At 43.9% G+C, this 24,384-nt stretch overlaps 1 protein-coding gene across 1 annotated transcript; it reads left to right on the top strand.

The window, feature by feature from the left end:
* The first annotated feature begins 455 nt into the window (after positions 1-455).
* Positions 456-23,687, top strand: LOC137413106 (rhotekin-2). Its single transcript, XM_068098502.2, has 13 exons — positions 456-613; positions 6,671-6,760; positions 13,584-13,693; positions 13,928-13,989; positions 14,332-14,388; positions 14,502-14,619; positions 17,727-17,906; positions 21,987-22,081; positions 22,181-22,287; positions 22,423-22,554; positions 22,720-22,918; positions 23,010-23,087; positions 23,397-23,687. The coding sequence occupies exons 1-13, from the start codon at positions 470-472 to the stop codon at positions 23,552-23,554; spliced, it is 1,530 nt and encodes a 509-aa protein (XP_067954603.2). The 5' UTR covers positions 456-469; the 3' UTR covers positions 23,555-23,687.
* Positions 23,688-24,384: the final 697 nt, after the last annotated feature.

The following is a 24,384-nucleotide window of genomic DNA, read 5'->3' on the forward strand; positions in this document are numbered from 1 at the left end:
AACATTTCATGAACCAAACCATTTCATGTAAAGCGTTCGCCGTTCGCTTTGGCGTTGCGAATGGACCAAAACATTTCATGAACCAAACCATTTCATGTAAATAGAGGGGGGGATATAATTTTAGATATAGATATAGTACGGGCATGCCCTAGTAATCATAATATTCATTGCGAAACATACTCAAGGTGTCTCTGGAATTCCCCCCCTACTAGCTCTTCGTGTGCTCTTTATGCGCTGCTGCGCTTCATGACGGTGTAGGTAGGTTGAGTGTTCTTCAGGTTTATTTGATAAATATGTTAAAAATGACACTAAAGTGAATAAAATGCAATAAAATGTCTGCATATATCTTTGTCACTGATATTGCTTAACTTAGTTTACGTCAGAAATGACATTAACACTGAAAGACAAAAGTAAAACATACGCCCAGGCAGGAAGTGACGTAAGGGAGCGCAGTTCAAAATTTCTCCTAATGGCTGAGTGGTCTTCAAATGGGAATAAGGAAGCTTTTCCAGGAAAGGGCAGGCTATGTGGTGGGAGACATGGTCAAGGTGCTCTGCGGATGGAGTTACGGCGCGGTGGAGCTCGGCAGAGCTTGCTGGACGCCTTAGAGCCGGTATTCATTTGTATTAATATTATATTAACATATTACACAAGGATAGACACAACCCTAATAACACACTGACGCTGGCCCATCGTTGGCAAAGGTTGGCACGGTCGGTTGTCACGTTGGGTCAACGTCAGTGTGCTAGGGAGGACCTTTGGGGACCATCAACTTCAGTGTGCTAGGGGAGACCTTTGGCGTAGGAGGAGGTCATTCGGCCCATCATGTCTGTGCTGCACCATTGCACCAACCCCACTATACGATAGTCATCCATTCACACAAGCCAATATCCCCATATCCTCTATCTCAAATGTATCCAGCTACCCATCTAAATCCAATTATACCTATGCACCCCCTCTGCCGCCACTACCTTTCCAGGGAGACAATTCCGTGGATTAACCACTCTCAGACTGAAAGACCCATCTTGACTCTCATCATTATCCTCAATGTGGTCCCTGGTCCTAACATTGCCCATTCTGATGAAAATCTCCACCAATCTACCTCATTCTCATCCACCCTCTCTGAAAAAATGTCCACTTCTCCCTTCGTTGACCTCCACACCCCTTCTGACCTCACTGACTACTACAACCACACTCTCTCCTCCTGTCTTGACCAGCTTGCACCTATAAAAACCAAAACAGTTTCTTTCACCCATTCTGCTCCCTGATTTACCCCTGAACTCCGCCTGATGAAAACTCGTGCTCGCCAACTTGAAAGACTCCGCAATAAAACAGGTCTCACAATTCACTCCCAAGCCTACAAGGACCACCTACAACACTACAAAGATGCCCTCTCCCGCGCCCGCTCCGCCTACTACTCTCAAATTATCCACTCTGGCTCTGGAAACCCAAAAGCACTTTTTTTTTCTTTTTTTTTTTTTTGTATACAAGATCGAGGCTCGTGAAAGAGCTAACATTAATCACACAAAAAGACAAACCGACACACAAAACACAAAAAACAAGGGGAGCGGCAGACAAGATGGGGAGAGAGGGGGAAGGACACAAAAGAGAGGGGGAAGAGGGGGAAGGACACAAACACAACATTTGAGAGCAGGGACATCGGGAGGACTTGGGGGGAGGTGGGAGAGGATTAAAACATATGAACACTGCAAGGACTCTGGGGTGAATTACCGGGGGTAGAAAAGATCAAGGTTTTCGATGGGGGACGATAAGAGATGGTGGTGAACAGCTGTTTTAAAGACCTGGAGGGAGGAGTGGGATTGAAGGGAGTGGGGGAGTTTGTTCCAGAGGCGGGAGAAAAGGGGAATGAAAGAGTGAAGGTGAGCAGAGAGCCTAGACTTTGGCAGTTTAACCATAAGAGGGTTGCAGGCAGATCTTGTGCGACCTGAAGGAATATTGGGGGGACAGAGCACAGAGAGAGCTGGGGGAGCAAGGCCGGAGAGGAGTCGGTAGAAGACAGAAAGACCACCAACCTGCCTGCGGTGAGTGAGTGAAAGGCCCTCGGCGTTGACTTAATCGCAGGAGATTCCAATGATTCTGAAAGCTTTGGCCTCAACAGCGTGAAGCCGAGCAAGGTGTGAGGCAGGAGCACCAGCCCAGAGGGGGGAACAGTATTCCATTGAGCTGTGGATGAAAGCCTTGTATGTGGTGAGGACCTCAGGTGTGCCAAGGAAGGACTTCGCACGACGGAGGATGCCCAGTCGGCGACTGGCTTTGGAGGCCAGCTTGGAAATGTGGTTTTCCCAAGAAAGATCATGGCAGATAGTGAGACCCAAAAGCTTGAGCGACAGAACTTCTTGGAGAGGATTGTTGAGAAAGTAGATGGGAGGGTTGTCCAGTCGGTCCTTTCGGAGAGACATTGTAAGAGTGTGAGATTTGTCAGGATTGAAAGACATGTTCCACTTGTTTGACCAGTCTGTGATTTTGTCCAGGTCTGCAGAGAGTGAGGAGGCTGCAGACTGCCGATCTGAGGGATGAGGAATGGAGCGACAGAGAGTAGAGTCGTCAGCAAAGAGATAGAGAGGATTTTCAAGAGAGTCAGAGAGATCATTGATGAAGACCAGAAAAAGCACAGGGCCCAGAACACTACCTTGGGGAACTCCAGCCTGAACAGGAAGAGGAGATGAGAGAAACCCATTCAGGGCCACACGTTGACTACGACCAGAGAGGAAGTCCGCCAGCCATGTGTGGAGATTTCCATGGATACCAAAGGAGGAGAGTTTGGAGAGCAGAGCAGGGTGCCAGACCGTATCGAAGGCACGTGAAATGTCAAGGGAGACTGCTCTAATTTCCTGTTTGGCGTTGAGGACCTCCATCCATTGTTGAGAAAGCAGAAGCAGCATGTCCAGAGTAGAGTGACCAGGTCTGAAACCAAATTGATGATCAGAGATCAAGCCATTGGAGAAGAGGAAAGATTTAATATCTGAAGCAATGATGGATTCCATGACTTTGCTGATAATTGGGAGAAGGCTGATTGGTCTGTAGTTGCTGGGATCTGTTTTTGCACCTTTTTTGTGCAAAGCGGTGATGTTGGCTGATTTCCAAGCAGATGGCAGATGACCTTGAGCAAAAGAGAGGGTGAAGAGAACAGAAAGAGGGAGTGAAAGAGCAGAAGAACATGATTTTGGGACCCGTGGGCTGATGCCGTCAGGACCAGTTGCAGAATCAGAGTCGAGGGTTGACAGAAACTTTTCCACCTTGTCAGGAGGAAAGGACACAGAGTCCAGGAGCAGCTGGGTACGACTGGGTACGGTGGGTACAGAGAGGGATGGGTTTGGGACACAAGATTTAGAGGCAAACACAGAGTTGAGGCATTCAGCTTTTTCACGTGCGGAGTCAGCCGTTAAGCCGTTTGAGGTGAGGGAGGGGATGGAGGGGGAACAAACACCAGAAACAGATTTGACCAGACGCCACCAGGATTTGGAAGAGGGAGACAGATAAGAGAGTTCGGTCTTGAGAATGGTGAGATATTGTTTCCTGGCTCTCCTGAGGGTGGACACACACTTGTTTCGGGCTTTGTGAAAGGAAATGAGATTTCCTTCCGTTGGATTTGCTTTCCAGGAGACGAAAGCAAGTTGTTTCAGGGCAACAGCCTCACCACAAGAATCCGTGTACCATGGACGGGAGGAAGGGTATGACAACTGAAGACGAGATGGTATAAATCTGTGCATGAGAGAGAGCAATTTACTTTGAAAGAATTCCCAGGATGAGTTGATGTCAGAGGCGGTAGAGATGGGAGACCAGTCCAGATGATTGATGGCTGCTTGAAGACCGTGCCAGTTGGCCTGAGTGAAATGCCAGACTCGTCGACGCTGAGGAGGCTCTCTGAGAATGTTCAGAGAGATGTCCACTTTGACAAGCACATGATCAGATGAGCTGATTGGAGCAGAAGAAGAGCAGCAGACATTTTCAGGGAAGTTTGTCATAACCAAATCCAGAAGAGAAGATGCTCCGTTGACTGAGATCCGGGTCGGGAAATTGACAGATTGTGTCAGTCCCAGTGAGTCGCAGAAGTCCTTTGCTGAAGAGCCATGGCTGGTGAGAGAGGTACCCACACCCAGCCAACTGGCATGGTGACAATTGAAATCACCACATATGAGGAAGAGAGAGTTGGGATGGGTAGATAGAAGTTGGTCCATATTATCAGACAGTGAGATGTAGATGGAGTCATCGCTGATTGGTGGACGGTACAACACACATATGAACAAAAGGTGGGAGCGAAGGGGAAGCCGTAGCCAAAGGTATTCCTGGAGGTGAGGTGGAGAGAGGGCAGTGGAGGGCGAGTGAGGAAGAGAGTTTTTTATAAAGATAGCAACCCCACCTCCAGGACGAGGCTCAGGTCTATCATACCGGAGGAGGGATATTCTGCAATACTCTTCTCTACAATAAACAAACTCCTCAGCCCCCTGGACACCACCACCCAGTCATTCACAGTAGACAACTGCATCTCCTTCCTTTCATTCTTCCAAAGCAAAATTGACAACATCGACAGCAGCTTAAGCACCACCGCACCCGCTCCCCCTCAAACCACCTGCCCCCCCTTATCCTGCCAACCCATGTCTCAGTTCTCCCCAGTCTCCCCTACTGACCTCTCTGAACTCCTCATAGGAATGAAAACTGCCACCTGCACTCTTGACCCCATCCCCTCCAGCTTTGTCAAGGCCTCCCTTCCTGCTCTCTCTCCACTTATCACAGCAACAATAAACTCCTCCCTGTCTACAGGCATCGTCCCACCATCCCTCAAAATTGCTGCTGTTACCCCCATTCTGAAAAAACCTGGACTCAACCCTGACACCCTAAACAACTTCAGACCCATCTCCAACCTACCCTTTCTGTCAAAAGTTTTGGAACGCGCTGTAGCCACTCAACTTAAACATCACCTCTCTGCCAATAACCTGTATGAAACATTCCAATCCGGATTCCGCTCCAACCACAGTACTGAAACTGCTCTCCTCAAAATCACCAACGACCTTCTCCTCTCCTCTGACGCTGGCAACCTCAACATTCTCATCCTCCTCGACTTCAGCGCCACCTTTGACACCATCAATCACACCATCCTCCTCACCCGACTTGAAACCACCTTTAACATTACCGGCACTGCCCTCTCTTGGATCAAATCATACCTCTCCGACAGACGCCAGTTCATCTCCATCAATAACTGCAAATCCCCCACTGCTCCCCTCCCCCAAGGTGTCCCCCAAGGTTCAGTTCTTGGCCCCCACCTCTTCATCCTGTACCTGTCCCCCCTTGGTCACTTAATCCGCCGTCATGGTCTCCAATTCCACTGCTTCGCCGATGACATCCAGCTTTTCATCTCCACCAAGTCCATCTCCACCGCCACCCACTCTATCCTGACAAACTGCATCACTGAAATAAAATCCTGGCTTCAAATCAACTTCCTCAAACTTAACTATGATAAATCTGAAATAATCATCATTGGCCCAAAAACGCTCTCCAAATCCACCCATAACTTTGCCCTCAACATCGACGGTTTCCCAGTATCCACCTCCCCTCACATCCGGAATCTTGGCATCATCTTTGACCAAACCCTCTCCTTCGACAAATACACTAAACAGATCACAAAGACAGCCTACTTTCACCTGAAAAATATCGCCCGTCTCCGTCCATCCCTCTCCTCCACGGCTGCAGAAACCCTCATCCACGCCTTCATCACCTCCCGTCTGGACTACTGCAACAGCCTCCTCTTTGGTTCACCCTCAATAATCACCAATAAACTTCAATACATTCAGAACTCCGCTGCCCATCTACTCACCCATTCCCGGACCCGTGACCACATCACCCCCGTCCTTTACAAGCTTCACTGGCTCCCCATCCCCCAGAGAATCCAGTACAAAATCCTCCTCTTGACCTACAAAGTCCTCCATAACCTGGCCCCATCCTACCTGACTGACCTCCTCTCCAGACACACTCCCACCCGCAACCTCCGCTCTGCTGGTACCAACCTCCTGACCCCCCCCCCCCCCATCCGGACCAAATTCAGATCCTGGGGGGACAGGGCCTTCTCCATCGCTGCTCCCACTCTCTGGAACTCACTACCTCACACCATCAGAGACTCCTCCTCACTCACCACATTCAAAACATCACTCAAGACCCACCTGTTCAACACTGCATTCAACATTTAACCCACAGCATTTAACCCCTGACTATCTCTTCTCCTTCTCCTTCCTTTTGCTTTGATTATTTACCTATTGATTTTAGTCTTTTTGCACTTGTTTTTTTGTACTCTGTCAAAGCGCCTTTGGGCTTCTTGAAAAGCGCTATATAAAATAAATGTATTATTATTATTATTATTATTATTATCTTTTCCACATCCTTCATGACCTTAAACATCTCCATCAGATCCCTATGCAATCCAATGTATAAACTCCTGTCTCCTTAAAATGTTCCTTGTATGTTCAAGTCCTTCCTCTTGGTAACATGCCTTGCCCCACCCCTTCCATATTATGTACATATTATTATTCATATTTCACTTGTATAAATATGCCTCTCCTCTCAGGCTAACCCCCGCTCTAGCAGGGAAAAGGGCCTTGAAATGCTTGTTGTTTGTGTTGCATCTTCTCTCACCAACCCCCTGGTTACCTACCATTAGGATCCCGGTGTGGAGGAGGTTGTGGTGCGTGCCCTTCGTGTTCGTGCTGGTGCCCAGCGTCTAGCGGCAGTGAGTTCACGTGGGGAGCAGGTAAGGAGGACCACCTTTGAGACGTTACGTCATTCCCCATCAATCAACCAACACATCCTCTCTATCTCTTTGCTGATGACTCTACTCTCTGCCTCTCCATTCCTCATCCCTCAGATCGGCAGTCTGCAGCCTCCTCACTCTCTGCAGACCTGGACAAAATCACAGACTGGGCAAACAAGTGGAACATGTCTTTCAATCCTGACAAATCTCACACTCTTACGATGTCTCTCCGAAAAGACCGACTGGACAACCCTCCCATCCACTTTCTGAATAATCCTCTCCAAGAAGTTCTGTCACTCAAGCTTTTGGGTCTCAATATCTGCCATGATCTTTCCTGGGAAAACCACATTTCAAATCTGGCCTCCAAAGCCAGTTGCCGACTAGGCATCCTCCGTCGTGCGAAGTCCTTCCTTGGCACACCTGAGCTTCTCACCACATACAAGGCTTTCATCCGCAGCTCAATGGAATACTGCTCTCCCCTCTGGGCTGGTGCTCCTGCCTCACACCTAGCTCGTCTTCACGCTGTTGAAACCAAAGCGTTCAGAATCATTGGAATCTCCCACGATGAAGCTATCTCCGAGGGCCTTTCACTCACTCACCGCAGGCAGGTTGGTGGTCTTTCCGTCTTCTACCGACTCCTCTCCGGCCTTGCTCCCCCAGCTCTTTCTGTGCTCTGTCCCCCAAATATTCCTACAGGTCGCACAAGATCTGCCTGCAACCCTCTTATGGTTAAACTGCCAAAATCAAGACTCTCGGCTCACCTTCACTCCTTAATTCCTCTTTTCTCCCGCCTCTGGAACAAACGCCCTCACTCTCTTCAATCCCACTCCTCCCTCCAGGTCTTTAAAACAGCTGTTCACCACCATCTCTTATCTCCCCCCATCCAAAACCTTGATCTTTTCTACCCCCGCTAATTTCACCCCAAAGCCACTTTTTTGAAATACAAACTTCTTTCCTGGAAGTCCTTGGTGTCCTTGTGTTTTATACTTCTCCCACCCTCCTCCCACTTCCCACGCCTCCTCCCCCCAAGCCCTCTCCCTCCTACACATCTCCCGATGTCCCTGCTCTCAAATGTTGTGTTTGTGTGCCTCCCCTTCTCTCCCCATATTGTCTACCGCTCCCTCTTTTTATATATTTTGTTTGTCTGTTTGATTTGTTTGTGTGATAAATGTTAGCTCTTTCACGAGCCTCGATTCTGTATACAAAAAAACAACAAAAAACAAAAAACAAACAAACAAAAAAAACACTAAATTTATAGTTTTAGAGGTTCACTCTCAATTTTTTTACAATACATGTCCTTAAAATTACTGTGGAAATCCTTCCCTGTCAAGTTTGAACATTGTTGAGATTGGCAAACGTGAGAGCCTCTGGGACCCACTCAGATGGCCTAATAATTATACCTCTGCATCAGGGGCGGGTTAACTGGACTTGGCCTGAGGCTAATTTTATTTTGGGGACCCTTTTCTATGATTTTTATTAACAACATATGTAATGCTTCTAAAACTCTTTTTCTTCCCATCTCACTCTCCAAAAACTCCTCTAAACTCTCCAATCTCCTTTGAAACCTCCACAATTACACCATGCGATTCAATAAACCTACTAGGTATTAGCCTAACATAAAATTTATCCTGGAATCCACACATTACACAAATAGCAAAATCCTGTTCAGATGTCGAAGATTATTCTCCTCTCAACAGTTAGTTCAACTATATAAAGGATTGATTCATCCTTGTATAGAGTACTGCCCTCACATCTGGGGAGGTTCTAGCTCCACATACTTACTGGACAGAATTGAATCCAAAGTAATCTCTCTGGCCTAGCACCCCCTGCTCTGTCTGTGCTCTGCCCCCCAAATATTCCTGCAGGACACAAGATCTGCCAGCAACCCTCTTCTGGTGAAACTGCCAAAATCAAGACTCTCTGCTCACCTTCACTCTTTCATTCCTCTTTTATCCTGCCTATGGAACAAACTCCCTCACTCTCTTCAATCCCACTCCTCCCTCCAGGTCTTTTAAACAGCTGTTCACCACCATCTCTTATCTTCCCCCATCCAAAACCTTGATCTTTTCTACCGCCGTTAAGTCACCCCAGATCCACCTTTTTGAAATACCGACTTCATTCCTGGAAGTCCTAGCAGTGTCCATGTGTTTTATACCTCTCTCACCCCCCCCACCCCTCCCCTGTTCCCTCCCCCCAAGCCCTCTCCCTCCCACAGATCTCCCAATGTCCCTGTTCTCTACCATTGTTATGCTTGTGTGCTGCCCTCTCTCTCCCCCCATCTTGTCTCCCGCTCCCTTTATTATATGTTTTATGTGTCCGTTTATGTCTCTCCATCTTGTTTTCAACCAACACATCCTAGCTACAAGCACAACAACAATAGAGAACAGGGACGTCGGTAGATCTGTGGAAGGGAGAAGGCTGGGGGAAGGGTTGCACGGTATAAAACAAGATGGACACTACTAGGAATTACAGGAATGAAGTCGGAGATTGAAAGAGGCGGATTGGAGTGTTTTAACGACGGTAGAAAAGATCAAGGTTTTGGATGGAGGATCAAGAGATGGTGGTAAACAACTGTTTTAAAGACATGGAGGAAGGAGTGGGATTGAAGAAAGTATGGAAATTTGTTACAGAGGCAGGAAAAAAGAGGTTAATTTACATCCGTATGAGGTTCATTTACATCCGTAGTTCTTCATCGTGACTAAGACAGCACCGCTTCTACGAAGGAGGGGTTGATAGTACAGACTACCACCTCCAATGTCCCCTCCTCACCCGCATATGACAATTTCTGATGTATGGGTTGTGTCCATAGAGCAGATGAAGATGAAAATGAAAGGATCACCCTGAATCTTCTTCACTCACATGGATCCCCCCAAATTAGTTTTCTTACCACTGAAATTCAGACATTCTTGCTCAAGGACATTCTTACTGGAGTCGACATAGGATCCACTCTGGTGAGAATATCCCCAACTCTAGGATGTTGATCCTACGTTGGTGATGTGGAGAACATATCGGATGGTGGAGGCCAAAACGAGGGCTGTCTTAGCTAAACCGCCATGTTGCAGGCCTTGGTTTTGACTTCAGTCATGTACAAGTGTGTTACCATACCCAGGTGACAGAGTCTTACCTTATCTTCAACATTATTAACTCTGAAGTTGCTGTTGACTTTTTTTTTTTTTTTTTTTGAAATATATATATATACAGTATGTATATATTTTTTTCCACCACTTCAGAAGTTATTTATTGGGTTCTATTTTCTTGCCCATATTATTTTTTCAAGGGGTATAGAATTGAGTTGTAGGCTTCAGTGACAAGATCTTAAATTGACCATGGTTGAAAGTGTGAGGTCATGTCAAAGCCATCAGGTCAGCCATCAGGTTTGGTATGTCAAATATGAGCAAAGGTGTTTTTTGTGAAAGTGTAGCTTCGATGCTTTCCAGAAATCAAAATGGCTCTCTACATCGGTTAGATTTCAAGATACAGTGCCTTCAGAAAGTATTCACACCCATTGACGTTTTCACATTTTGTTGTTACAGCCTGAATTGAAAATGGATTAAACTTTTTGTCACTGTCAACCTTTTTGTCAAACGTTTTTTGTCACTGATCTACACATAATACTCCATAATGAAGTGGAATTTTTTAAAATAAATTTTTACAAAACAATTCAAAATAAATACAGAAATCTCTAATTTACATAAATATTCAAGCCACTGAGTCAATACTTAATATAAGTGCAGTGATTATAGCTTTGTGTCTTCTTAGGTATGTCTGTATCAGCTTTGCACATCTGGATTTGAGGAGTTTCTCCTATTCCTCCTTGGAGATTTGCTCAAGCTCTGTCAAGTTGGATGGGGAGCGTCGGTGGACAGCAAACTGCAAGCAAGTCTTTCCACAGATTCTCAATGGGATTCAAATCTGGACTTTGGCTGGGCCACTCAATAACTTTCACGTTCTTGTACTGAAGCCATTCCAGTGTTGCTTTGGCTGTATGATTGTGGTCATTGTCCTGATGGAACGTAAATCTTCGCTGCAGTCTATGGTCTTTTGTACTCTGAAGCAGGTTCTCCTCAAGTATTTGCTTGTATTTAGCTGCATTCATTCATTGTTCCCTCAGTCCTTACAAGTATCCCAGTCCCTGCCGCTGAAAAGGATCCCCATAGTATGATGCTGCCACCACCACGTTTCACAGTAGGGATGGTGTTAGATGGGTGATGTGCTGTGCTCGGTTTCTGCCAGACGTAGCACTTTGCATTCAGGCCAAAGAGTTCAATTTTCGTCTCTTCAGACCACCGAATATTTTTGCCTCATGCTCTTGAGTCTTTCACGTGCCTTTTTTGCAAACTCCAGGTGTGCTGTCATGCGTATTTTTCTCAGGAATGACGTCCGTCTTTCCACTCCCCCAGAAAGCCTCGATTTGTGAAGTAGTGCAGAGGCTGTTGTCCTTCTGGCAGGTTCTTCCATGTCAGCCAAGGAAGTCTGTAGTTCTGTGAGATTGGCCATTGGGTTATTGGACACCTCCAAGACCAAGGTCCTTCTTGCCTGGTTGCTCAGTTTGGTCAGACAGCCAGCTCTAGGAAGAGTCTGGGTAGTTTCATATTATATCCATTTCCTAAGGAGGAGCTCATTGTGCTCTTGGGAACTTCCAAGAGGAAATTGGATGCACCTGAGCTCAATTTGGAGAGTCATAGCAAAGGGGTGAAATACATATTGACTGAAGACGTTTCAGCTTTTCATTTTTAATTATTTTGAAAAAAAATTCTGAAAAAATTCCACTTTGACATTATGGGGAATTGTGTGTCGATCAGTGACCAGAAATCTCAATTTAATCCATTTTAAATTTAGGCTGTAACACAACAAAATGTGTAAAACGTCAAGGGGTGTGAGTACTTTCTGAACGCACTGTATGCCAATTTGAAGAGGGGAGATCAAGTGTAGTGCTGGAGTCGACAACATGGTCACGATGGGTCATATATCGGGAACCACGTGATTCACTGTACTCAAATTTTGCGAGGAAGTATGTTTCAACTTTCAGCATATCAATTTGCAAGGAATTTGGAAATAGTGAGGAAATTTACGTGTTGAAATAGAAATGAATGACCGTCTCTCTTCGACAATGAGTATGTTCATGAAGTGGATATTCTGCCTTCCCCTTGCCCTGGAAAAAAGTGCTGAATGTTAAGTGGATATTTTTCTGGGAATGTTTTTCCCGAGTAATGTCAGGATGTGAACGCTACAGTAAAGATTAATTATTTATGGGGACATTTTGGTACGCTTGCCCTCTGCTGGTAAAACAAGTTGATGATCACGTGACGCTAAAAGCTGAAAATTTCAAAATTGATGGCACCACCAACTGCCAATGTCAAAAAGCAAAATAAGGCTCAGTTCCGATGTTTCAACCACCGAATGGTCTTGATCCGTGACCACTTGCTTGTTGGACCCAGACCACTCGTTGGTGCTGAACTTTGCCTGCTTGCCCGTTGTCCAGGTGAGATTGAAACTTCATTTTTACTTTTGGATCTTGCCAACTAGAGCCATCCATCCTTAACTCTGTAATAAAACTTGATTTAACTCTGTTCCAATTGTTCAGTCTTATTTAATAATTGTCTAATCTTGCAGCCAACCTCTGACTATTTTTGTTCTATCTCTAACTCAGCGATGTTTGATCACACCTGAAAACCAGCAGAAACGATGAAAGGGAAATCAAAGTCGAGGTCGAATGTTCTCCGAGGCTTGATTATCCTTTCTTTTGCAATGTGATTCGGTTGTAAACCTTGCTAAACAATTAGCTTGCAGCATATTTATTTATTATTTTGCTTTGCAGTTTACAATTGGTGTTGCAGCCTGGTGTTGGCTTAGCGGTTCGGGTGCCGGCTTGGGATCCTAGGATCCTGGGTTCGAATCCCGGTCGATCGCTGAATTAACACCAGGGGGGTTGACTCAGCCTGCCATCCTTTTGAGGTCGGCAAATTGAGTACCAGGTCACTGGTAATTCCCTGTGTGTCGCAAGAGGTGACTAATAGGGTTGGCGGCAGGAAGGGCATCCGGCCATAAAACATTGCTTCAAAAAGGGGACCACGGTGCCCAAAAAAGGCCAACCCCTGCTCTGCAGGGAAAAATGGCCTCTAAAGGTGGTTGGTTTGGTTTTTTTGCAGTTTCCAATTGGATCATCATAAAAATTTCAAGTTGTTTACATGTAGAAGTTGAGGCTCTCGGAGGAGTGAAATTAAGAGAGTGGCAGGTTGACAGATTGACAAAACAGCCGGATCACAAGAATGCACAATCATGTTACCATGTGAGAAAGAGAGCAGCAGGCAGGACTAGGGGATTGGGGGAGGGAAGGGGGTGAGGAGAGAGCGTGGGGTTGAAAGAGGAGAAGACGTCGTGAGTCGGTATACTGTGGCCTCAGCTTGTATATTTAGAAGCGATAAAATATTTTTGTTTTTCATTCCATTGAATTTGAGATAATAATCCCCACCTTTGATTGGCCTTAAAGCCTGGTGATGGCCGAGCTCCCCATATGAAAATAAATAAATAAATACATTTGAGCAATGGGAAATTGGCCAAGAGCAGGATTTGTAACATTTTGACCATAAAATTTTCTCGATTGGCATTTTGATATGAAATTTAAAGTTTCTCATGAAAATGATGCGCAGCTGGGCAAGGATAGCTTTTTTGTTTGGATCCAATTCCTTTAGGAATCAAATCCATGCAACTCGTTGGCTATTACTGTTTGTGGAATCAATGATAATGCAAGAGTGGGAATTTCTGAACCCCATTCATTCTCTAATGCTCCTTTGTAACCCTTGTTTGCTTTCTTACCTCATAGGCAGTTGCTGCGGTGGCAGTTGCACAAGCGGCTGAAGGACGTGCACGGGCCGGCCTCGCTCGTTTGGAGGCTCACAGGCAGGAATGTGTTCGAAATCTGCTGCGGTCTCGGTGAGGAACAGTAGAAACATGGTCATTGTATTAGTCCCTAATCCTTTCAGTAATTCACCGATGAAAATAAGGAACTGCCTTGCGTTCTTCTCCTGCCTGACCCCCCCCCCCCCCCTCCACCCTCCAACTTCATATTTCAACTCCCTTCATTCTATTTTATTTTTCGTTTTGACTCGCTCTAACATCAATACTCATCTATTATCTTGTCTTTCATTACCTCGCTCTATTAAACAGGGATGATGGAGTAAAAAAAGAAAAACACTTGAAGCCTTGTCCTGGTCAGGTCTCAATTTCTGGTAATGACACAGTATCCATTAGATCCCTTTGCATGGATTTGGATAATCAAATGGTCATATGGGTGGGTTATTGTGGTGGTGATGACGGTGATGGGTCGTGGCATTGTGAAATGTTTACCGGGAGGGTAAGGTGTCACGTGCTAGACAAATTGGGTTTGGAAAAGGAAGGCACGAGAGTTTAGAGTCGACTTAAAACATCTCAACTCTGCCATAATACTTCAAAAATTTTCGTTTCATGTGATAGGTTTCAAATGTCAAAAATGTTACTTTTAACTTGTCCGTCATTCAAACATGTGATGGTTCTGGATTCACAATGTTGTTTCCTTATTCTCTCACTCTCAGATATTACTGTTTCTCTAAGGTGGGCGAAGCCAAAGGAGTTGACAAAGAATGGTCAAGGTAGGTCATTAGGTCAGGGGATATATATATTCCTGTGTACATTATTTTTACTTTATTGATCATATTCATGTTGAAGTCTGGTTTAATCCTACGGTCTGAAATTGCTGACAAAGGGTGCAAGATGGCCATGTTCTGCCTGCTGGAGCTGGGAAATGAAGTCCAAGAAACGAACACATTCTTCACACACCCAGGCTGCTCTCACCTGTGTTTTTGTGGACCTCCCATCAGCTTGTGAGTCTTATGATGTTTTATCTATTTATTTATTTTGGACAGGCGAGATTATAGCTGCGTCGGTGGTGACCCATCCGGGATTGTAACCCTAGTCAATTAAACTACAAAATTAGTTATGCATTTTGTCATGCTTTCCATAATTTTCAAGCAGTGCGTGCATCCTTTCGCAATACTCCAAGACCATTTTCTGTCACATTCCGACTGTAATTTCTCCAAAAGCTGCTTAAATCAGCTCTTTCAGGTATTGAATGTTCTCTGGTTGAGTTGCATAAACCTTGCCCTTAAGAAAGCCCCACACCATGAAATCGAATGAGATGAGGTCTGGCGAACGAGAGGGGCAGGGCATATTGGGTGACAGAAAGGATGCTGGTTTTATTTTAAAAACTTCATTCTTGAATCAGATACAAGCACCACACAAATCTGTCTGACACGTTTTTTTCCTTCCTCATCTGGATCTCTACTTCTTCTTCTTCACGAAATTTTTTCCAAATCTGACAATCAGGCAAATGATTTGACCTTGGACCGTCCCTCAAAGCATGTAGCACAACTGTCCTTTGTGCTTTCAATAACCCTTCATTTCATCCTCATCGTGATATCTGTGTGACAATCAGAATTAGGGATGATGAGAAGTCAATTCTGCAGAGAATCCCATCACACCATAAACACTTCTCAGTCTGTATCCCTCATGTGTCCCACACTCCCCTCTCCGTATTGCAACCCAATAGCTGCGCATAACCCTTCCCAACCCCCCCCCCCCCCTCCCAACCATGCTACCCCGCTTCCTTTCTCCTGCCACGCATCCCCCTTCCCCCGTCCCCCACCATACGTCCTGCACCCCCTTTCCCCTACCGTGTGTCCTGCCCCCCCCCCCACCCCTAAATAGTACTCAAATAATAACAGTAATATTTATCCTGGAAACTTTTCAGATTATGGAAATGTGCACATGTTTTGTGGTCATCATGCATTTTGCCAAATATCTATATAATAATACCGTAAGGACTCGACTTTGTTATCCCTTTTACGCCGCACCCAGGTACCCGATGCCCACGGCACTAATGGATTTACCATCTACGAACCGCACTCTTTGTTTATCACGTACAGCCACACTCGAAAAATCTGAATTAGTCGACTTTGGGGCCCAAAAGCATCTGATTAACGGCGGATACGACGCCATCTTACGACGCCATCGTATTGGCGTCTGCTGGGCGAAGGCGATGCGAGCCGTCCGCTGATTGGACAGTCGAGTGGTGTGAATATGGGTGGTGTGAACCAAATGGTCTTTTTATTCCCTTGAACATTTTAAATTAGGATATATAAGGAAACGTCTTTATCGTCATTTTAATAAAGTTAAATGGAGTGACGTTTTGGAAACGTTTTTTGAAGTTTGAAGTTTTTTCGAATCGAAGTGAAGAAGTTTTTGAAGTTTTGATTTTGGAAACGTTAAATGGAGAAACAGTTTCACAGGAAGAGAATGTGATGCGATGAAGAAGAATCCATCTTTATTTTATTTTTTTGAACCACAAAAGATTGAAGCTCCACGAAGTCAAGAATGTGAAACTACGTGAATGTAATAAAATAAAAATGTACATAAACGACACAGTTCTATGAAACAGTTTCACAGGAAGAGAATGCGATGCGATGAAGAAGAATCCATCTTTTTTGATTTTTTTGAACCACAAAAGATTGAAGCTCCACGAAGTCAAGAATGTGAAACTACGTGAATGTAATAAAATTAAAATGTACATAAACGACACAGTTCTATGAAACAGTTTCACAGGAAGAGAATGCGATGCGATGAGATGCGATGAAGAAGAATCCATCTTTATTTTATTTTTTTGAACCACAAAAGATTGAAGCTCCACGAAGTCAAGAATGTGAAACTACGTGAATGTAATAAAATAAAAATGTACATAAACGACACAGTTCTATGAAACAGTTTCACAGGAAGAGAATGCGATGCGATGCGATGAAGAAGAATCCATCTTTATTTTATTTTTTTTGAACCACAAAAGATTGAAGCTCCACGAAGTCCAGAATGTGAAACTACGTGAATGTAATAAAATAAAAATATACATAAACGACACAGTTCTATGAAACAGTTTCACAGGAAGAGAATGCGATGCGATGTGATGAAGAAGAATCCATATTTATTTTATTTTTTTAAACCACAAAAGATTGAAGCTCCACGAAGTCAAGAATGTGAAACTACGTGAATGTAATAAAATAAAAATATACATAAACGACAGAGTTCTATGGAATTTTTAATCGATTCATTTTCACATGAAGAAAATGAGGCGCAAATGAAGAAGATGACTGCATCACCGGAATTCACCTCAGGTTTTTGGCGTATCTTTCAAGTTGTCGTGATTTTGTGAAAATCCTGAATATTCCTTTGGTTTTGTCGACACGTTTTGTTGAGAAGACGATCAACAAAACATTTTCCTTTTTGATTGACAGGTTACAAATGTGTTCTTGAATAGCCGAAATGTCGCGTTTTTTAATTCAAGTTGAATAGGTCTTGAGGCCTTTATTAATAATCTATATAATAATAGCGTAAGGACTCGACTTTGTTATCCCTTTTACGGCGCACCCAGTGACCCGATGCCCACGGCACTAATGGATTTACGATCTACGAACCGCGCTCTTTGTTTATCACGTACAGCCATACTCGAAAAATCTGAATTAGCCGACGTTGGGGCCCAAAAGCATCCGATTAACTGCCGATACGACGCCATCTTACGACGCCATCATATTGGCGTCTGCTGGGCGAAGGCGAAGCAAGCCGTCCGCTGATTGGACACAGGCGAAGGCGAAAGCAAGCCGTCCACTGAGTGGACAATCCAGAGCATGCATTTGTGCCGGTGTCGGCGATCGTTGTTCATATACGCACTCTTCATTCTCATCTTTCTTCCTAACTCTTACTCGGACAAGCAAATCCCCTATGCCATCCATAATGGTACACTCTATCCATACACCACATCCTCCCTTCCGTGGATGTTCCACGGGTTTCAGCTAGTACAAATGGATTGTGCAGCACTAAACAAGTTGTTGTGTCAAACCATGTATATGTAACTTTGCTCTTTCTCTTCTCCTCCTTTCCCTCACAGTTCTGATGCCCCTCCATCATTCTCTCTCCATTTGTCTTTATTCTGCTGCATTGTGCCCCCCGACTCTGTTGCAAATGGCTTTGCTGACAGGGCTAGTAGTAGGAAGGAAAAAACAATGGAGAAAACAGCAACAACAGTGGAAAACTGGGAGAACCTTCCTCCATTTGATCCAAACGTCCTGTGAGTTGTTTATGTATATGTATATGTACCTCGACTCAGTGGTGTAATTTCCTCCGCCACCGAAGGCGAATGGAGGTTATGTATTCACCCCTATTTGTCTGTCTGTCTCTGTGAGCAGGATATCTGAGTTATGGACGGATTTAGACAAGATCTGGGCCCGGTTGCTATAAGCTATCCAGTGGATAAATTGAATGCGCTGGATATGTGATTTATCCACAGGATAGGCTTATCCTGACTTCTAGCAACCAGGACCTGGTGGACACATTGGGTGTGTGACAAGGATGAAATAATTAGATTTTGGTGAAGATCCGGATTCGGATCCGGCTGGTATAATTTTTTTAGTGATTCTTCACCATTGAGAGATGGAGCCAAAAACAATATCTAGCACGATATTAAAAAAGTTATGGATGGATTGACGATTGACAATTTAGTGGATTAGTTGGGTAGGAGACAAGAACAAGGCGATTCGATTTTGGTTAAGATCCGGATGCAGATACAGCCTATCAGTGGGATACAAAATGTAAAATATTCATCCTGGCGGAGGCATGTGCTCTGCCGAGTGCCATTCTATTAAAGCGTTTGCTCTGAGTCTGGGAGGTCGGCAGTTCGAACTTCAACGGAATCGTACCAATTACTTTAAAAATGGTACGTGACATGACTTGCTTCCTTGCTTGACACTCCAGATTTAAGAGGATAGAGCATTGACAAACAATGCTGGGAAGACAATGGCAAACCACCCAGTATAACCATTGCTAAGAAACTGCTTCCGCAGCACCGACGCTCTGCCAAGATATGTACCGTATATGTACAGTACATCCAAATAAAACCAAGAAAGAGCAATCAGAGAATGCAAACCCTCGCCAGGACGTGTTCTTAGTGGTTTTTAAGGCTTTTGTGTTGAAACAAATATGGCGGCCGAACCACGTGACTGATGACGCCATCATTATTTTCTTCTCTACCAATGTATCCATAGATGACGCTCAAGAAATTTCATCTTGATCAGATGAAGTTTTGTACTTGTCGAATTATGACGTCATATTGGAGGAACCTATGACATCATCATTAATACATGTTATTCCCCATGGAGAGTCTTTACAATGAGGCATGTCTCAATTTTTTCGATGCAGTGCTTTCAGAGATAGAGGTGCAAAGTTTTTCTGTTTTTCCAAGATGGCGCCCATACCACATGACCTATGACGTTATAATTATCATTACTTTTAGAGGATTTTATAAATTCGGCCTATGTTGACCTTTTGGCGGCCTTTGTTGACCTCAAAAATACTTGCTGGTTGAATTCAGTGATCAGATATGCAAATCCTTTTAAAATTTCAAGGTAATCGGATGAAAATTGAGGATTTTAGAAATTTGCGCCTATGTTGACCTTTTGGCCTGTGTTGACCTCAAAAATACTTGGTGGTTGAATTCAGTGTTCAGATAAGCAAGTCCTTTTAAAATTTCAAGGTAATCGGATGAAAATTGAGGATTTCAGAAATTTGCGCCTATGTTGACCTTTTGGCCTATTTTGACCTAAAATGTAATTGGTGGTTGACTTCAGTGACCAGGTATGCAAATCCTTTTCAAATTTCAAGTCAATCGGATGACAATTTAGGATTTTAGAAATTTGTCAAAGTTGGTGACCTTTGGACTATGTTGACCTATTGACCTTTTTACCCTAAAAACAATGGGCTTCTTGCTTATGACCTACCCTACCATTTGATGAAGTTTTGTGAAGATCGGTTGAAAATTGTGACCTGTAGGCGACTGACATACAGACAGACAGAATAACGCACAAGACCAACCAATATACTTGAAAAATCTTCGATTTTCACAAGCAACAAACAAACGGAGTCAAATGCAATACCCTGTCCTCTGGCGAGGGTAAATATGTACCGTATATGTATATTTATCATGTGTGGTTTTTATATTTGGTGAATAAAGAAGAAATTTTTGGGTGGGAGGAAAGAGTTAGACGGAATTTTTATTTTTTATTTGTATACAAGATTGAGGCTCGTGTAAAAGCTATCACATTAAACACATATTAGCACATAAAACATAAAAAACATAAACGGACACCAGACATCATAAAGGGAGGGGGAGACAAGATGGGGAGAGAGAGGGAAGCACACAAGTACAACATTTGAGAGCAGGGACATCACAAGATCTGTGGGAGGGAGAGGGCTGGGGGGTGGGCGGGGAGGGAAGGGGTACACGGTATAAAACAAATTGACACTACTAGAAATTTTAGGAATGAAGTTGGAGATTGAAAGAAGTGGATTTGGGGTGTATTAACGGGGGTAGAAAAAAATCAAGGTTTTGGATGTGGAAGATAAGAGATGGTGGTGAACAGCTGTTTTAAATACCTGGATGGAGGAGTGGGATTGAAGAGAATGAGGGAGAAGGAAATGGCATTAGCGAAGTGCTAAGGGATAGGAGGGAAAATGATTAAAAATAGAGTTGGGGGGGGGGGGGGGTGAGTAATGGGTTGGTGTTTTCTATATTTTTAGGTATGACCAGCTTCATGGTTGACCTTGTTGATCGCCAAATGCATTATTTGGAGTCCGGCTGCTAAGTGATGTAATCGATGCGCATTGATGCATTCACACCAACAACTCATGAAAGAGAAATTTCTTGGCATCTGAGGCTCATAGATGAGCATGTACGTGGCTGCCAAAGACGTTGTGAGGAGAGGGACGATTCGGCACAGTAAATTTAGTGTGTACAAAGTGTACAAAATGAACATGGCATCACAGCAATGTGTGACAAATGCTCAGACTGTGATGCCAAACCAGCTTCCCAAAATAGCACAAAATCAATTAGTATGATGCCCCGTTTGACATTTTATACGGACACGTGGTGGTGTGCTGATATTGATGAGATTGCCGAATTTGTGTCTTGCAGCTGGATTATCATGAACCACAAAGCGCATTGTAATTGTTGAACATTGTTTGAGGTTTTTTTTCCTATCACCTAATACATTGCCTATTTTCCTATCACCTGACTTAAAATTAAACGTTTAACTGTTATAAAAAATATTTAATAAGCCTCATGAAAATGATCATGAAATATCGAAAGCATCGGCGTTATGTCTCTTCCAACAATACGGTACGGTACGTATAGGCCTTAGGCGTTATGACTCATCTTCTGACCGCTTCGGACAAATTAAGCCTAGGTTTCTTAATACAGTAGTGTATCGTTTCAGTAGCATCGTTTTCGTAATAATAATAATATAGTAAATATGACCATAACACTTTAATCCCAATGTCGTGAATGGAAAGTTAATGGGTTGAAGCGGTGTATGGTTCATGATCAGTGATGAGCGTTGTTCGGCACTAATATTAATACCCGAGGTAGTCGGGAATTAGCCTCAGTTTTTTTTAATGGTAATATCATTTTCGAAATAATGTTAACGTAACGTTAATATTATAGTAAATCTAATCATAACACTAATCCCTTCGTGGTGACTGCAAAAGTACTGGAAGTTAAAATATATCAGTTTTGTGTACATTATGTCATTACGTCTATGATGTCATTACGACGGCTGAGTCCACCGACCAACATTTGAATTTACAAGTACACCCGCTCACTACGGGAGCGGCAGGAAGGGTAATTCCTCTTTGGGGTATATAGATTACAGTCGATCTATGGTCGGGTCTCAAGAACATTGGGTGTGTGCTCATTTACCAAGGTTCTTGTGGAGAGATCGCCAAGTGGTTTTAGCATTCGAAGAAGCACGCCATTCAAAACCCTTAAGGAACGACTGGATTGGCAAGGGCTAGGTAGCTGCTTGGTAAATGAGCACACCTCCAACTCTTGTGGGGTACATAGATTAAAGTAGATCTTCGCTCAGTTCTGTAAGTAAAACTTACCTCAAGTATGTCGGGATTCCTCAAAATGTCTTTGTTTAATGTTATGAACAGCATTAACGACTGTTTAAAAAGCTAATCATACGTGTTTGTGGTTTATAATATTTTACAAGCCCGGCTACGCCGCTGTTAGACTTTTGGTCTTGTTTTTTTGTAAATACGTTGGCACTTCTTTTCAAAAACAAAATAAACTGACTCAACTGCAAACCCCACACAGAGGCCCAAAGTTCACCCTGCTTGCTCGTACATCCCTTGGCATGCAAGACGTCGGCATGAATGCAGAGAGCATTCCAGAGGCCCAGCTGATTGCCTGTAAGTCAGTCCCAATGCATTGTTTTGCTTTTTGTTATCACCTGAAGAGCCCGATTGCTTTTAACCACAGTTGGTGATCATCATTAATTTTGCATACAGTGGAGAACTCTCAGCAGTTTCCTTTACCTGAAAGAATTACCTGCCATTTATCTACTGTGCCGACCTGCCTCACACACCCGGCAATCGCTGGTTACCTGGAGATGCAGGTGAGCTTGGTAACCTGACACTGTTGATGGGTTGTTTCATGGCGTCCGAGGTGGGATGGTGTGGTGACAAGCGTTGGGTGGAGAGTATGTCGGAGGAAGGTTGGTTTTATTTTTAATTTGTTTGTTTCTTTGTAGGAAAAGCAAAGCGGTTTCCACGTCTGGACTCAAGTCTACTGTTTACTACAAGGAGGGCGATTTCTCGTCTACTTTTCTCCCACTGAGCAGGCAGCTCAAGTTCCTCCAATTATTGTCTTGCTTATCTCATTGGTAATTCTCTACCCCATCTCCCCTCCACAACCCCTCCCCCCCAACGACTCTAAGGCTTACCTTCTCTTTATTGCACTTGCATTTCCCCTCACCACCAAAACACCACATTGGTATGCATTACTCTTCACATTCCTTGTGCACATATGACCAGGCTCCATTTCACAGGATTTCCAAATTATTCCTTTGGCCAGACATATCACTCGACGTCCACACTGTTTCCGTTTGTTTGAAAGAGGCCTCGTGAGTAAGAAAACTGCACTTGAAGGTGGTGATACCTTGGAACATTCCTTGACCCTGGCTGCGGATTCTGACCGTGACCTCTTGCAATGGAAAGAGGCCTTTAAGCAGCATCTCTTTGATATGGGTAAGGCCTTATACATTGGGATATTGTGGAGCTTTGAAGTTGTATCCATTGTGATTTTAACCACCAAGCGTTGTCCCACTATCGTTCCCAGACAGTTGGGCAGTGCCCACCCCTTGCTCTGCCTCAACTGATAATGTACCCCCAACCAAGCCGCCACGATTGGGGCAAGGTAAGCTGGATATAGGCGTGTGATAGATTAGGGGGAATGGGGGAATATATTGGCATGGGAATTACAACTCTTCAGGGCTTCATTACAGAGCTTAGACCTCTTGTTTGTTTTGAAAATCACTATAATTGTGTAAAATATTTTTTAATATTTGCTTGTATATGCAAAGCTTTTTGTGTTTCGTTAGTTATGGACATGGGAAAGGTGGGGTTCAGGGGGCACCGGTTCTGTATACGAGTCTTCATACACATACGTATATACTTCTCCTTTTGCTTTCTTTTTTGTGCCTCCTTTTTATTTTTCTTGCTCTAGGCCCAACTCCACAGGCTGGATTGGCCTATCAAATCCTGCTACATCTGCCCACAGCCACAGAACCATCATCTTCACCTTCTTGGGCACCTATCTTTTCAGACTTGCATACAAAGGTCGTGAGCAATGAAGGAGAAAGGTTACAGAACAAACGTTTGTAAACCCAGTATCACGCACCTCCCAACGCTACCCCCCTTCGTTTCTCTCCCGCCGTACCCACTTTGTTTTGCTCTGCCAGAAAGCTAAAAACAAAACCTTGAATGTAACCTTTAAGAAAAATGACTTTGACTAATTAAGTATGCATCATATTGAATTTTTATTTTGTTTAATCTTATTTTATCAAGCATGATCTACTAAAATTGAGGCTATTGGGCCCATTGCGCAGGCCTGATGGGCCTATTTGGCTCTTCCTGTGCTGAAGTTCTTTGTGAGGGAACCCCTATTATTATTATTATTATTATTATTATTATTATTATTATTATTATCTTTACTGAGATGCTGTAAAACTGACTGGTTTTGAGCATAACCATGGGGATTGCAATTTCGTAACGTTGTAGCTCAGATTTTATTTCTGACTACTGTTTACTTTTGACTGATGGACCAAGCTGTCACTGTACCTCGTACAAACCACTCGACTGCATGGACATTCCTTAATGTACAGGTAGTGGCCAAAATTAAATGGAAACACCTGGGTAAATGAGGGACACCAAGTATATTGAAAGCATCGGTGCCCACACAGGTGTGGCCCATGTGTTAATTAAACAAATAACATCCCGGTATGGTTAGGGTCATGTATAAAAATGCTGCACAGGCCTGGTTGCTTATAATTATGGCTAGCATGGCTGCAAGATGAGTCTTCCATGACTTTGAAGGGAGAAGTGATTGTTGGGGTGCGTTTGGGATTGTTGGGGAGCGCTTCAGTGACAAAAACAGTTTAACTTGCTGATGTTTCATGAGCAACGGTGTCTAAAGTGAGGTCGGCATTGATCTC

This window comes from Myxine glutinosa, chromosome 1 (assembly GCF_964187855.1).
Source record: "Myxine glutinosa chromosome 1, kmMyxGlut1.1, whole genome shotgun sequence".
In the NCBI taxonomy this organism is placed as follows: Eukaryota; Metazoa; Chordata; class Myxini; order Myxiniformes; family Myxinidae; genus Myxine; species Myxine glutinosa.